At 34.3% G+C, this 16,317-nt stretch overlaps 4 protein-coding genes across 4 annotated transcripts; 2 read left to right on the top strand and 2 right to left on the bottom strand.

Annotated features, from left to right (window-relative positions):
• Window positions 1-496: 496 nt before the first annotated feature.
• Window positions 497-2,591, bottom strand: LOC129896233 (uncharacterized). Its single transcript, XM_055972089.1, has 4 exons — window positions 2,497-2,591; window positions 1,860-2,118; window positions 1,581-1,775; window positions 497-1,069 (listed from the first exon to the last, which is right to left on the bottom strand). Exons 1-4 carry the CDS (start codon window positions 2,586-2,588, stop codon window positions 674-676), a joined length of 942 nt encoding a protein of 313 aa, XP_055828064.1. The 5' UTR covers window positions 2,589-2,591; the 3' UTR covers window positions 497-673.
• Window positions 2,592-3,067: 476 nt separating this feature from the next.
• On the top strand, window positions 3,068-7,483 carry LOC129896231 (succinate dehydrogenase assembly factor 2, mitochondrial). Its single transcript, XM_055972087.1, has 5 exons — window positions 3,068-3,336; window positions 3,420-3,512; window positions 3,619-3,745; window positions 6,884-6,952; window positions 7,039-7,483. The coding sequence occupies exons 1-5, from the start codon at window positions 3,230-3,232 to the stop codon at window positions 7,183-7,185; spliced, it is 543 nt and encodes a 180-aa protein (XP_055828062.1). The 5' UTR covers window positions 3,068-3,229; the 3' UTR covers window positions 7,186-7,483.
• A 2,922-nt stretch (window positions 7,484-10,405) lies between these two features.
• LOC129895854 (uncharacterized protein At4g14100) lies at window positions 10,406-11,394 on the top strand. Its single transcript, XM_055971627.1, has 2 exons — window positions 10,406-10,982; window positions 11,161-11,394. The coding sequence occupies exons 1-2, from the start codon at window positions 10,496-10,498 to the stop codon at window positions 11,352-11,354; spliced, it is 681 nt and encodes a 226-aa protein (XP_055827602.1). The 5' UTR covers window positions 10,406-10,495; the 3' UTR covers window positions 11,355-11,394.
• Window positions 11,395-11,888: 494 nt separating this feature from the next.
• Window positions 11,889-14,079, bottom strand: LOC129895855 (uncharacterized). Its single transcript, XM_055971628.1, has 4 exons — window positions 13,720-14,079; window positions 13,522-13,580; window positions 12,326-12,443; window positions 11,889-12,221 (listed from the first exon to the last, which is right to left on the bottom strand). The coding sequence occupies exons 1-4, from the start codon at window positions 13,947-13,949 to the stop codon at window positions 12,143-12,145; spliced, it is 486 nt and encodes a 161-aa protein (XP_055827603.1). The 5' UTR covers window positions 13,950-14,079; the 3' UTR covers window positions 11,889-12,142.
• Window positions 14,080-16,317: the final 2,238 nt, after the last annotated feature.

Below are 16,317 nucleotides of genomic sequence, written 5' to 3'. Positions count from 1 at the left end.
ATAAATTATTATTTTATTTTATTTTTTAAAAACATTTATTAAAAAAATGGCTGTAAATGATTTTTGGAAGTTTAGCCAATCTACCCAAACATAGACCAATTCAAATTGAAGCTTTTTTTCCAAAAAGATGAGGAAGAGAATTGGCTTACGCGAAAAAAACACCTTCAATCCTCTTCTTATTTTATTTTTTTTCCTGTTCCGTTTGACACGCAAATTTACTCTTTGGACTACAGCTGATCAACATTGAATTTCCATATTGTATTTGATGCTTTAAGATGCAACAAATGCTTTTAACGCTTTCAGAAAATAGATGTACACGACCTGACAAAAATTGAAACGTAACAAAAACATTTTGTATGTATAATAGTGTTTATTAAATCCATTACAGAGGTCAAAAGCAAGTTTGCCTGCAATCTTCTTAAATAAAACAATTATAACTACAAATAAATTGCGCTTCATCAATATCTGCCACTGTTACTTGTCAAGACGCCTCGGGCAAAATACCACAAAAAATCAAAAAAAAACAAACAACAAATAACAGGTCACCCCTTCATATCTAGGCAATCAATTTAACTATTTCTACTTATATGATTTGGGTAAATTTCAGTTAGCAAAATGCAGATCGATCACAATTTTGTTTTTAAAAACAAAAAAAATCGTATACACTAACAGTTTAAAAGTTAATTTCGCGCCTCTCAGCAAAGAACTTTCCACTTACAAACTGATCAGGGAGCAAAGCAAGCCAGACAGCAGTATCAGCAGCTTCTTCAATAGAAACATGGCCTGCCCAACCAGTCATAGCAGTTTTCACCCAACCCGGACAATAGCAATTTACGTATATTTTATGACCTTCTGGCCGTTCCTCGAATATCCTTGCCATTAACCTACTGTATGCATTAACTGCTAGCTTTGACAATGAGTAGTCTGTGAACACATGAGGCCATCCACCTGATTCCCAAGTTCCATCTTTTACTTGTTCCAAAAATTTGTTCACAGTTTTATCGATTACTTCCTCGGATAGAGAATCCACATCTTCCAATTGTTGTCTCACTGACACATTTGAAATTCCCTGATAGTGTCAAGCCAAAATGTTATCAATTGCAATGGGGATTTAGATTGAACAAAAAAGATCGATTCATGCTTGATATGATAGAGATCAATTGTTACTTTAACTAAAATCGATTCAACTTCAATCAATGAATTTCTTGCTTGCCTGCTTCGTGGTTAGCCTTTATCTGACCAACTACCTAATACTACACATGCTCATCAAACAACGCCTTCTAGCTTAAAGTCAGGATTTGACCCAAATTGTTTGGCACTATAAATAAGGTATAATTCCATTTTACATTTAAAATCTCAACTAATATTGTTGATAGGCAATTTAGCAAGCAGGTAAGTATAGATGACAGTTCAAAACATATACACACAAAACATAAGTCCTAGATGTAGCTCTCATGTTATCAAACACTGCAATATGGTACCAGAGAAGCTTGACTATTTGCTATAAGAGCAAGCTAGAAGAACAACGATTCGAGAATGATGACAAGAAAAGAGAATGAAATAGCAGAGCTGTTACTTACATTTCGTTTGCTATTTAGTCTACCCAATCGCGAGGTCACACTAACAATACGAGAACCAGCAGGGGAAGGCCTCATTAACGGAACCAGTGCTTTGATCATATTTTTGGTGCCAAAGTAGTTAACTTGGATTACCATTTCAGCAAATTCAACAGAATTTTCTTTGCCAAAATTGAAGTTTACTCCTGCATTGTTGATCTACAAGTTCCCATACATATCATTATCTTTATGAAAGTAAACAGATTTCTCAATAATAACAAAACTCATTAATTTAATATATACCAGTATATCTAGGCCACCATATGTTTCTTTAATCCAATCACAAAATGTTTGGATTGATGCAGGATCCACAATATCCAGTTGATGAAATGCCACATTTAGACCTCCTTCTTGAAAGATTTTCACTGCTTCTTCCCCAACGGCTGTTTCTCGCGACGTAAGAACAACCGTAACACCATGTGATGCAAGCTGATGAGCAATCTCAAATCCAATTCCTCTATTTGCACCCGTCACCACAGCAACAGTTTCCGATGACCACCATCTAAAATTCATGCAAAACGCGTTATGCTCAAAATAAAAACCCTGGGGAAAATCCACATGGACATGTTACACTGATACAAAAAAATCACGGCCAAATTACGCTATATATAGATTTATATATATAAGGTCAAATTATTTATTTACGTGTATATATATAGAAAATTTTTATTAAACTTTAAATCCCCTAATTACATATGCTAAAAAGTTTTTAAATTATATACATATATAATCACATCAAACACATTCTGAACTGACTAATTCTAGATCTTGGATTCACATATGCTCGATAACCTGATCTTACTCATTTGATGAAATATGAATCTTATTCAAATTTAAAAAAGAGAAGGAAATAAAAAGGTAATAGTAGAAAAGAAGAGACCTTTGGTGATCAGAATAGGGAATAGTACGGAGAAGGGAGATTTCTTGGCGTCTTTTCTCCTTTCTTTCCTTTGCTCTTTCCTTTTTATCCATTATTATTATAGTATTATTTTCAGTTGATTTTGCTTCTAATAATTAAGTTCGTTCTATCTATTTTGAAGCTGCATTAATTCATTCCTTAATTTGGGTTAGAGAGAAAGAAAGGTAGTTAGGAGAAGAGATGTAACAGAAACACCGAAATTCTTCCGATATATTTGGAGCAATCCTACAACGTTCGTTTAAAAAAATTTCATTGGTCAAAAACTATTGAATTTTATCATATTTACTTCAAGCGATGAGTTAAAAAGCATTTTTACACACATTATTGCAAATTAATATTCATTTGTAACTTATCTGTTATTTAAAGATAAATAACTTTTATAAACTTTATTTTTTATATTATAATATTAAAATAAATATAAAAAATACACTTATTTTTTTTATTTTTTTTTTGAATTTCATATCTAAATTTAAATGTGTTTTTCATAAGTTATGTGACGCTCTACCTAATGTATGTCTATTTCTCTCTCTTAAATTTCGGGTTGAATCATACCCGAATAGAACAGTGTTCATAGACGGATGCGAAGAGGCCACGCCTCGCATTTCGTTAGGAAAAAAGGTCCTGTTAAACCCCAATCGAGATCAAATTTTGAAGCTTCCATTCATCGCTTAATTAGTTGCTGCAGAGAGAAAGAATGGCGAATTTGCGAAGGACACTTCTATTCACCATTCCTCGAATCCTCAATTCCTCTAACAGAACATCTCTTGCAACCTCCACACTCCAATCTCACAGTCTTTACAGGTACAAAAATATACCTTGTCTTAGCCGGTTCATATTGTTATGTGTTTTTTTTTGAAAATATATCTTTCTGTATGCTCATTTAGGCCTTTAGCTGGAACGTTTTCGCGTTTTATTTCTTCCAATGAGATGAATATCGATCTTACCGACGAAGAGAGCAAAAGACGTTTATTTAACAGGTGAATTTGAAGTTTATTTTTACTATTTGACATGGTGGGTTATACGGTGTACCGACGGATTCATGATATAATATTGGTTTTTTTTTTTTGTTTTGTATGGATATAGGCTTATTTATCGTAGTAAACAAAGAGGGTACCTGGAGCTAGACCTTGTTCTTGGCAAATGGGTGGAGGAACATATACAATCCATGGACGAAAATGGAATTAAGTCCCTTGTTCATGTCCTTGACCTGGTAACTTTTCTTCTCTTTTTTTCTTGTTTGGAGTTTATCATCTTGTATGCCAATATTAATTAGAGATCTCTAGCTCGTACTAGGAGTCCGTGATCTTATTATGCTTTTTCTTTTTCCTTTTTTTTTTGGTTTTAGAAGATATCAAAGGATTTGAGATGAATAATGTTAGAATGTATACTTCCACCAGAACAGTAGGGACCGGGTCCTTATCAAAAATCAGTGTAGAAACTTAAAGAAAAGAAAGATAAAATAGACTCAAGACTTTTACATGAAAACTCCTTACTCAAGGGAGAAAAACCATGACTTGTCCCACAAGATTTCAGCTCAAATCTTCACTAGAACAACTGAGTCAAGATTCAGATTACAAGTTATTATAACCTAGGAATTGTACTCACAGTCCCTCTCCACTCCTTGTAACAATTCTGTTACAGACTTGAAACAATAACTCTATTGCTTCCTAAATGACTAAACTCCTAGATGATTTAGAGTTCAGATGGTCTCCATAACTAGCTCTTGTTACTTCGACAAGATGAACAAAAGAGATAACAAATGAGAGTTGATCTAACTTCCTTTACAGATTAGGAAGTAGACCTTACAAGATTGAGAACTAGAAATTACAACTCTAAAAACAAGAACAAAAACACTAATAACTCTATCAGGTACTTGATCTTCTTCAAGAGTAAATTTTCAATACTTGAGAGCACGAGCTTGTATGAATATTCCTTTTCAGATTCAAAAAGCCAAGGGGGAAAATGTTGTAAAGAGTGTATATATCACCGATATACCATGTGCTGGACGATTTGTATTGGTTAGACAATTGACCTTCTGCATTGGGACTCGGCCGCATACATACAAACCTGCAGACTTGGTAGGATCTGTTATGTACTATTTGTCTGCTGTCGTTATCAGCAAGAAGTCCTCAAAGGGACCAGGTCCTCTACCTTCCCCGAGTTTGTCAAATCATCAAAACCGACTTCAAGAGCATTATCAAATAATCTAGAAATTTCTATGTTAGTTTTAGCCTAGTAGGACATCTTCTACTGAACCTTAACTCTAAGGTTCAACAAACATGTAGAATTGTCAGCGATAGCTCGTCTCCAGCAAAGAAGAACAAAATATATTGAAAGTCCTCCATCAGTAGATCCTCAATGTCATCGTTTCTGCCATTGCCAACTTCTTTAGATTTGAATCTGTTGTGTCTCAATTTGAGCTTTAAGAAACCACATTCTTCAGCTCAGTTTCACACGAGCTCAAACTGGTACTCGAGTTTCAAGCTTGATCTTCAGAAATCTAGATGATTAAATCTGAAAAACTACAATTAAACAAAAAATGGCTCTTTCTTTGAATTAACCTTGTATATGTCGTGAACTATATTGTCTCTTAAAGTGAAATCAGGCAAGGTTCTGCTTACATTAAGAATCAACTTGATGTTTACCAAGACTGATAGCCTAGTTGAACCGGTTGGAGTCTGCCACAATAGGTATCTGCAGTTCTCACTGTTCTTCCCCTTTCCTAGTGTCGTTCTCGCTGTGTACTGGTTATTTGGAAAAAGCCCTCATGTTGGCATGTTCTTCCCAGTAACTCGTTAACACACATTCAACTTCTACCTCAAGCTTTTTTGTGTCTCCAACCTTCTCGTAGTTGACATGATTTCTTCATGTGGAGAATGAGATGATAAGCTCAGTAAAGTGAGTGTGTATCAGAAAGGTTTTTGTGCGAACTTACAATTAGCAAGTAGTTCATTCAAGTCATATGCAAGACCATTCAGTGAAAGCAATAAGAGAACCAAGTCATATGCAAAACAATTTGATGAAAGCACGAAGAAGTTAGTAAGTTATGGCTCCCTTTTACTTCACTTATCATTTTTCATTGTCGCTTTTCCTTTTTCATACTGCTTTGAAATGCTTCTTGATCCGAGGGTCTATCGGAAACAACCTCTCTACCTCCATGAGGTAAGGGTAAAATCTGTCTACACTCTACCCTTCCCAAACTCCACTTGTGGGATTACACTGGGTATGCTATTGTTGCAAACTATATATTTCCTCCAGAATCATGTAGCAATTCATTACTAGGGGCACCGATGGCCAGTGCAAGTCGAGAAAATCCAGATCCGAAATTTTGGCTGAACACTGATGTAGATGTCTCTATTTATGCTGCAACTTACCCAAAAGTCTTCCAGAATTCTTAATAGTTTTTGTATCATGCTTACTTCTTTATCAAGTGCTCCATTAGGTAATTTGGCACTGGTGATGTGATTGAGAAGTATGAAATCACGTTTAGTGAGTAGATCTTTTAAGCTCAACTAAGTACTGGTTGTTTTCCATCATCTAGAAATGATTGGTACGAACTCATCTAAATCATATCCAATGGTAGGAGGCCAGTGTTTTGGTACTTTTAACTGCCCAATCGGCATTGGGCTTAGTCTTTCTTATTATTATTACTTACCAAGGAAAGTACTGTACCATGTGAGTATTTGCTTTTTTTTGTGTTCCTACTCTTACTCTGCCCACCACCCACCCACCCCTAATTAAGAGAATAAAATATTATGTTATGCATATCCCTTGTAGCATGTAAGAATTGGGTAGTTGGATGTATGAGTTTCTACTTCTATTTTGTGGCCGAATTCGGACTCTATCCCCCCTCTCACCCCCTCCCCCCCCTCCCCCAAACCATGGGGATTCAGAAACATGTTAGGGAAAGGAAAACCAAAAAGTTAAGGAGTGTAAGATTAAGTCATACAAAAAAGGATTGGAGTAAGAGGTGGGAAGGTTGGTTGGGGACTAGAATGTGACCAGTCCTGTCTGATATATTCAGCAATCGTAGAATATATGCACCACATTGACTTGACATTAACAATCATCAGAATATAAAAGTTCAATTTTTGTTCAAATGCCACAGTTTGCAATGTTTACAATTGTAATCCTCTGATTCTTTCGACGATGGCTATCTCATCCTTTTCCATAAACTAATATCTTTCTCAACCCTCTTTGCCTTTCCCCACCGCCTCCTCCAACAAAATAATGAAAGAAAAACAAACGTAGATGTTTAGATGCAGTAGAATGGTCGTAGCTGGCCAATTTTCCTTGGTGAAGATGAACTAGAGCTGTCTTATTCAGTTTATTCTATTTATGCCTGTAGGAGAATCCGGATTTGTGGAAGTGGCTGACTGGTCAGGAGCAACCCCCAGATGCAATAAGCACAAATCCTGTGAGCCATGAACCTTGTAGAATTGATACTTTATTATATTGGTTTATTTGAATGTATATTTCATCTGATTAGTACTTGCGCTGTAGGTGTTTTCTGCTGTGCGTGAAAAGGTTATGAACAACCTTGACAAACATACTTCTCTGGAGACTCGTGCTCTTCCAGGAAAACCTTGGGTGAGAGGGTGGGATGATATCAAGAAAGGCCGAGATGCGCCTATAGCTGGGAATCAGTAGATTTTTTTCTGCTAGAAGGTGTCAAAGAACAACTAATTTGTAGTCTTGTATAGGGACTCGTTATTATTATGTAAGTGTATTAATAAGTAATAGGTTGTCAGTTCTGTTTCAATAAGGCCTCAGTATATGCTGAGTGTTAGCCTGGCCTGCACCCATATTGTTATTGCTATGATAAAACCTTTGATGTAAAAGCATTTCTTTGGTTTATATGCGGAACTCGAAGTTCTAAATGCCACCATTTTGGTTTGAACTTCAATACAAAATTTAACAATCTGATGAATTCATCAGAAGTCGATGACATTGTTTTTGGTCCACTTGAATCTAGGAACTGTGTTGACATAGAAGTATAAAGCAGCAAGTGCAACAACTCCAACTCTTTTATAGTGATCATCAGCGGTTACTACTGGATTCTTGTTTTCATTTTGGCGCCATATGAATTAGTTATATAGTTAGTGATTCTGATTCCGTTTAGTTAGTTGGTGATTCCGATTCTATCTAGTTACTGCTTAATCCTTGTTTTCATTTTGGTGCCATACGTTCAGTGATATAGTATGATTTGTTAATGCAACAAACTAGAGAATGTAGTATTATCTATGCATCCAAATAGTATGATTTGTTAATGCAACAAACTAGAGAATGTAGTATTATCTATGCATCCAAAGGTGTATCTAATGATTCAACCAGGTGACTTGAGAATCATAAAGTTTCACGTTTAATTTCTAATTAAGAACTACGTAATTCTCCATCCAATTGAGCCTATAGCCAAGAGCTTTCCATCTTCTTTTTAAGTAAGCAAGAATTAATTGTTTTGCTTCAGTAGGATATCGATAATAATCACCTTAGATTGTTTTATACATCATGATAAAGAAGTGTCAATTGATTTACATGTAAGTGAAAAATAGTAAATCTTATTATTTTACAAAATTATTTTCTTAATCACCAATTTGTTTACTTGTAGCAATAAAAAAAATTTAATCAAAAAACAACATTAACAAACATATGGAATGAATAATTTAAACTTGGTCAATCAACAACAATAAGCCTGACATAACAAAATGAAGTTAAGCTTGATATTATAAAAGTTTCCTCTTGCTGCGCTTGCGAGTGGGTCTCCAAAATTATAAAGTATCCAAACATATTGAAGTTGTAAAATGTTGGTGTGCTAGTTCCCTAGATGTGACTGCAATGAATTGATGTCGTTCAGAATAGTAGATGGAAAGTCCATAAAGATAACTTCATCATCATTTTTTGTACAATACAAACATCTTGCAATTATTGGGCAAGTTGCAAATGTTCATCAACCTTTCCAACATCTTCTTTCATTACCTACACGTTTCAATTCTCTACTTGTGTTTTTTCCGCCATATACTCTTAAGGCGATCTTTTACGCTAGTCAAGCAAAAGAACTCGTCCTCACCTATAAAATCTAAATTTGGCTTTGAAAGTTTTTTCACTTCATCGGAACTAAAGTCAAAGTATATGATTGTAGAATTTATATCTACGAATTAACATAAACAATCTTGGATGCTAATCCCCTTACCAACTGACGACGAAATTGATAGTACTAGATAAGGGGGACTTGTTTTGTGTGTCCAAGAACCGTAAGACAGAGAATAAACAAAATAAAAAGTTCTAAATATCAATATAACCTTGTAATCACCAAGAGTAGAATCATAACACAAGCCACAAGCATTTGGAGGCCGATCTCTGTATTTCACATAAGGACATTGAATACTTCGATATTCCCTAGTGGATGTATCCCACAAAGCATAGCTTTTTCTGGTGTCCAAGTTCTTTAAAAGAACCAAACCATCACATGAGGAAACAGTTGTTTCTCATCTATGGTAAGTAACACTTGGCGACTTTTCAAGTCTCTAAATACGAAATTGTCACAATCTGTATTTCGCATCAACGGCTTTTCTCGTCCCAATACTTTGGATTCATCACGGTAGGCTTTTATAAATTCCTTGTCACATAACATAACTTTCCATGGCTCAGAAACAGATTGAAAATGAAACAAAGATTTAACTGGAAGCAAAATAAAGATGGAAAATAAAATATCACGTGGAAGAACGGATGTTTGTAATTTCTCCTTTGCCATTATATATATGTGTGTTGAAGAAAAGTAGTAGGCTCCTTAATTTATTATATTAGGGAGGGATCTAATATAAAAATTAGGATTCCGTTATTGTGAGGGAAATTAATAATTTGACTTATAATAATAATATCTTACGGCGGTGCTCTCCGGGATGATATCAAGAATAGCTGGAAATCAGTAGATTTTTTTCTGCTAGAAGGTGTCAAAGAACAACTGATTTGTAGTCTTGTATAAGGACTCGTTATTACTATATATGTGTATTAATAAGTAATAGGTTCTCACTTCTGTTTGAATAAGCCTGACCTGCACCCATATTGTTATTGCTATGATAAAACCTTTGATGTAAAAGCATTTCTTTGGTTTATACGTGGAACTCAAAGTCCTAAATGCCACAATTTTGGTTTATAAGATTTATCCCACACTTCCTATGTAATTTTGAAAAGGATATAAAACTGACATGTTTAAATTTTGAAAAGGGACAATTGTTTGCTTAGCGGAGTTACCCCTTTTTTAAAATTTGAAAACGATATAGAACTCAGCACATAGCAAGAGTTTATGTAATTGCTACATAACTATTATTGGAATAATATAACAGTTTGATTCTCCGTGATGTTGCTGATTTGTAGAAGTAGTTAACAAAGTGAGCATTTCAGGTCACTAAACTCTCTCTATGTGCCAAGTTCGAGTTACCTTGTATTTGTATAAGTAGTTTTTCAAACTATTAAACAATCTACGAGCAAGTTAATAGGAATTTGAAATTTTTGGTAACTTTTCTTAAAGATATTAGTTAAAATCCAAGCATGATACTATCTTAGTCACATATTAGATGGACGTATTACTAAAAATGTTTGTCCCATATTATTTGATCACTTATTGAATCAAGATAGAATTAATTAAATTTTTTCTATTTTATCTCTATAATTAATATGACCATTTGAACGTAAAAAATTCTCAATACTAGCTATTTCTATATATTATGTATATTGCATTGATATAAACAAATATAAAAATGTTTTTAGTCTTCCAATATATTAATGTTTTTTTAATTACCGTATAATTTTATTTTGTTAAAGATTTTATTCCTTTTTTTTCTTTTACCCAAATTGTTGCTACCTTATCTACACTTTCTTAATATGAGCCAGCAAAAGGTGAAGTCGAAAGCAAAGGGGAAATAATCCCACTGTCAGTGCCTTTTCAGTAAGAGAAATAAAAATGTTGATTTCAGGGAAATCCCTTGCACTTTCCGGTCTCCTCTTCCTCCTCGCGGCGTGTTCTCTGTGTTTCACCGTCAGCATTGCGTCAGAATCCGGCGACCCTATACCTACTCCATGGCCGGAGCAATTCCATTCGATTCTGTTCATGAACAACAGCAAAGGGAATCTTCAGATCGTTGATTTGTGGTACGATTGGCCTAACGGAAGGAACTTCAACATAATCCAGAATCAATTGGGAAAGCTCCTTTACGATTTGGAATGGGATAACCACACTTCCTTCTACTACACTTTGGATGCTAACAAGGAGTGCAGGGTCATGCATTTCCCGGTGGGAATCCTTAGACCCACTTGGCTACAAGGTGGAAATTATATGGGACAGAGATATATGGATGGATTTCTCTGCAATGTGTGGGAAAAAGTTGATTTCATTTGGTATTACGAAGATGTTGTTACTAAGAGACCTGTTTACTGGGCTTTCTACACAGGTAATGCTTAAATCAGAAGCCTTTAAGCATATTTGGCAAATTTAAATGACTTTATGTGATGAACGCAAAGCTTAAATTTTACTCTTTTTCATATTGATAGTGGTTAACCTAACCACTTAACTTGCTCGTACTGTCGGTGTATATAACTTTTTTTCAAATGTATTTGAACATGCTGCAGGTATGATTGCACATGTAATGACATTTGAAGTAGGAAAAGTGCTAGAGGATCCAAATTGGCAAGCCCCTGTTTACTGTTTCAAAGAGGCCAAGGAAGAAGAGGAGATATCATCTCATGTTAGTTTAGTTACTGATAATGATGTTTCCATTGGCAGACTCATGGGAGTAGCTATGGATGTTTCTTTACTGCTCTAATTCTTGTTACATTTCCATGTACTATCAAATATTTTTTGTTCTTGATGATGTTGTTCCTTTGGACCATAAGAAGAATGGGTAACAACATATCTGTCATGTTTATACCAAGCCAATAAATTTATTATATATTTCTGCACATAGATTTTTAGCATTTATTCATGCTTAATTAGTAAATTTACATAATTTGATGTAAACACCTAAACAAGTAAGAATGCTGTCGAAATTGAAAGGTCTTTTGGAAGGCGAGATAGAATTAATGTTGTGAAAATAATAAGAGTAATTGGCCATTCCATATAAATGTTGTGAAAATAGCAAGAGTAATTGACCATTCCATATAGGATTTGAGGAATTCGTATGCAGGAGATTTGAAATATGTGAGCTGAGGAGATATCGAAAACCACCTCTACTTCAGACAAAGTAAGGGTAAGGTTTGTACATACACTATGGAATCACATTAGGTATGTTGTTGTTAACTAATAGAAAGAATTCTAATCACACTGTGATATCTGTATATTTTAGCATAATTAGACTGTATTTCAGATGCCATGTGACTACAATTATTGTGATTCAAACTTACTTTTCAGGTCTTTCTCTGGCATTACAACGGTTTGTTTAAACAAGACAAATTGGCAATTTCATATTTCCATCACTACAGAAGTGTCCCCTCTCCCCCCCCATTTTGAAGGATTTATAGTGTTTCCACACTTTCCCTCCAGTGTGACTCGAACCCAGGACCTACTCGTGGTGTTCATCAGAAGATGATGACATTATTTTTGGTCCACTTGAATCTAGGAACTGTTGTTGACATAGAAGTATAAAGCAGCAAGTGCAACAACTCCAACTCCAATAGCAATAGGCAGTATGTTCCTACACCAACGAAGAATCGTCGTTGATTAATTTGTATTCAAATTAATTAAGGAAGTAAAGTGATATAGAGAAGAGTAATTATTTGAAGAAAAGACGGAACTTACCCAACAGCTTCATCTCTTTTTAACTTTTCTTTCCTGGCCTTACGAACCGCTGCGGAATTAGCTTCTTTGGTTACTTTAGGTTCATACGCCCTGAATCTTCTTTTTGGAGCTCCGCATACTGCAATCACAAATCAAACCAAAGTCTTAAGATATCTAAATCATAACTTGGAATCTCAAGAAATAAAAAGGAAAATTCATAGTTAACAGCTAATAGAAGCTAATTGAAAAACTTAGCAAAGAACCACCAAGGAATGTGCTGGGATGATGGGATGCCTCTCCCTTAACTAGAGGTCTCGGGTTTGAGACCTGGGAATGGAGAAACCTCTAGTAGAGAGAGGTTTCCCTTAATGAGTTCTATGCGAATTGAATTTGGCTTAGTTAGAAAACAAAAATTGAGAGCAAATTGGTGAACTTTTAAAAGTTTGCATCTGGATTAGGGTTTAGAGCCCGTTTGGATGGGCTTAAAAAAAAATACCTTTTATGTATGAAGTGCTTTTAGAACTTTGAAGTGCTGAAAGTTATTTTTATAAATAAGCAGTTGAGTGTTTGGATAAAAGTGCTAGGAAAATGATGTGAATTTTAGGGTTAAAAGAATAAAAATGGTAGTTTGGGAATTTAGTTAAAATATAAGGGATATAAAAGTAATTTACATGGTCAAAGAAAATGACTTTAAGCACTTAGAAAAAAAAAGTTAGGAATTCCAACTTTTCATTTTTGACTGACTTTAAGAACTTTATGGCTTAAAATTAGCATTAGGCAAACATATCCAAAAGCTAAAAAGGACTGGCTCTTAATGGTGACAAATCATTGAGCTAACAGGGTGTTCGTTCCCGTTAGGAGTAAGTTTTTTTCTTCCTTTTCCCCCCCTAATTCCCATTTTCAGTCTACGAATTTGTTTCATTTCTCTAAGTTCCACATTAGATAAATCTACCAAATACTATCCTTATCTTAAGGATAACATATATTCGTCACACAGCCAAATCGGTGCAGAATCATCTTTTCTAAGGTATGGCTCATATTCCAGAAGTTAAGTTTCCACCTTGATTTAAACCAAAGAACACCCCGAAGCTCGTAGAAAAGATATCGGTAACTAATTGTGATAGAATGCTTTACTATTTTGCATAATCACAAATCAAGACAACAATATCAGATACTGAATCACTGAGTTTTACAATTCAAGTATAAGGATAACATACCAGGACAGAAGTAACTGTCAGCTAATTTCTCAAAAGGAGTTCTGTCATTGTAAATATACCTGCGCACATCATATTCATCACAAGCACATTAGATTAGCACCAATTATGCAAGCAAAAACATAAAAGAAGAAAAGAGTCTTTGATTACTACATCCAGAAAGTAGCAATCAGCCAATTTAGAACGAATTTTGTAAATTACCCGCAATCCCGGCATATATAGGCTTGCTTAGAGGCAACACGCATGGAGATTTTAGGGGCAGTAGCAGGCGCTGCATTAGAGAATGATGGAGGTGGGAGCAATAAATGGATTGATGGAGAAAAAAATGATGATTTCAAGGCTAAACCATTTGGTGCCTGTCTGAGACCAGTGTTTCCACCATTAATTGGGGCTAAATTAGCTGGAATTCTAGTGGGTGCTTGCAGGGCCATTGCTTATACCAACTGCCCTTCTTCTAGCTCGACTCCTTTTGCTCACTAACTGTTTGCTGAAATGCCCAAAAGAAGAAAGAAGTAGTAGTAGATGAGATTGAAAATAAGTGGGTGATGTTTCAATGGTAAAATTTGTTTGCTTATGCCTTTCAATGGTAAAATTTGTTTGCTTATGCCTACAAGGCTACAACGGATCTACAAAATTGTACGTAGAACGCGTGGCTGTCATTTTTTTACTTTATAATCATAGCATTTAGATCAGCTTCATTAATTTTATAAGATATTTATTATTTTCTATTCGTTAATATTTTTATCTCTGTTAAAATTTAAATGTTAAACTTCATAATTTTAGATCCATTTCATTTACGATTAGACCACACGTTCCGTGGTGCGACCGCGTGGCTGTCATGCTTCCCACACATACCAATACCACTCACTTTTTGGAACCTTTTTCTTATCTTCTCGGCCCTTCTTTTATCAAACATGGCCGATCAATATGACATGCTATTTTCCGACGTTACATTTTTAAACTATTTATATTTAAAATATAAATTATGAAAAGGCAAAATGTTTGTAATGGGAAAAAATATAATGGTAAGATATGAATATTGATATTCTGTCAAGTCTTTGATTGAAATGTCTAAATTAAGATTTTAGTAGAAATATTTATCCTTTTTTGAAATATTAGATTCGACTATATTAATATAACGTCTCACTTTTTAAAAAAAATTTGCCAAATTAAGATTTTGAAGAGAGATACTTATCATTAGCCTAACTTGTATATAAACATGAAGAATGTAAGCACAAAAAATCACAAATCATATAGACGGTTGAAAAAGTAGATAAAGTGAATGTTCATGAGATCCATTTTTACTGTAGTGAATTCACTGTAGAATCACGCATTTTGCACTGTAGCATACCGTTTTTTATCTGTGTAATTTGCCTATAAAAGGGCATCAGATCTGCAGAAAAATACACATTGAATTCTCTCGACTCTCTCTCTTTTTCTTACCATCTCTCCTTCTTATTAATTTGTTAAGTTAGTTTATTTTATAACACGTTATCAACACGAAACTCTAATTTTCTCCAGACAAATTAACTTCTATATCAGGTATATCTACTGAAGAAATTTAATTTTGGTTGTCTTTGTTATTTCTAAATTAATTTCTATCTCAATTTTTATCATGCCAAATTTATCAAAACTTGAGTTTGTGGCACTTGACATTACCGAAAAAAATTATTTTTCATAGATCCTTGACGCTGAAATTCACCTTGACTCTAAAGGTCTTTGTGATATTATTAAACAAGAAAATAAAACTTCTAGCCAAGATAAAGCAAATGCCATGATTTTTCTCCGTCATCATATTCATAAAAGATTAAAAACTGAATATTTAACTGTGAAAGATCCTCTTGAATTATGGATTAATTTAAAGGATCGATATCACCTAAAATTTATGGTGTTACCAAAAGTTCGATATGACTGGATACACTTTCGATTTCAAGATTTTAAAACTGTAACAGAGTATAATTCTGCTATTCACAAGGTAAGTTTCATGTTAAAATTATGTGGAGATATTATCACTGATGATGACTTACTTGAAAAAACTCTTTTCACTTTTCACACTACAAATGTGTTGCTACAACAACAGTATCGTGAAAAGAGATTTAAAAAATATTCTAAATTAATTACATGCATACTTGTGGCCGAGCAGAATAATAATCTGCTAATGAAAAATCATGAAGCCCATCCCACTGGGTCTACTCCATTCTCTGAAGCGAATGTTGTAGCAGCACATAATCAGTCCGAATAAAAAAAAAATTATCGCGGTCGTGATCGTGGACGTGGGCGAGAATGTGGTAGAGGGCAAAACAATTATCGTTATCATGATGGAAATAAACATGAGAATAATAAAGTTCCTCAAAATAATTCTTCCAGAGGTAAATTCAATATTTGTCACCGGTGTGGTATGAAGGGTCATTGGGCACGTGAATGTCGTACGTCCGATCATTTTGTAAAACTTTATCAAGCCTCTCTCAAAAGAAAAGATAATAATGTAGAGGCGCACTTGAATTTTTGGAATGATGGTAATGAAGCAACTCCCTCAAATAAATATGAAGATATTGAGGCAAATCTTGCTTATAAAGATGATAATTTTGAAGATCTACCAAATATTACTCATTTGGAAGCTGAAAACTTTATGAATATTGACTAAAGAATTGATCATCTAACCGGGATAAATATTATAAAAATAGTTATTGTTTTTCTTATTATATTTGATATTATGTTATCCTTCGTGAAAATATTTTTTAAGGCAGTGCAATTTCTTAAAGTTTCTTATGTTGTTAGTTTTTCACGTTTTTATAATGT

The sequence above is a fragment of the Solanum dulcamara genome, chromosome 7, assembly GCF_947179165.1.
Source record: "Solanum dulcamara chromosome 7, daSolDulc1.2, whole genome shotgun sequence".
Taxonomy (NCBI): Eukaryota; Viridiplantae; Streptophyta; class Magnoliopsida; order Solanales; family Solanaceae; genus Solanum; species Solanum dulcamara.
The sequence above is the reverse complement of the archived record's forward strand: the minus strand, read 5'-3'. Positions and strand labels throughout refer to the sequence as shown.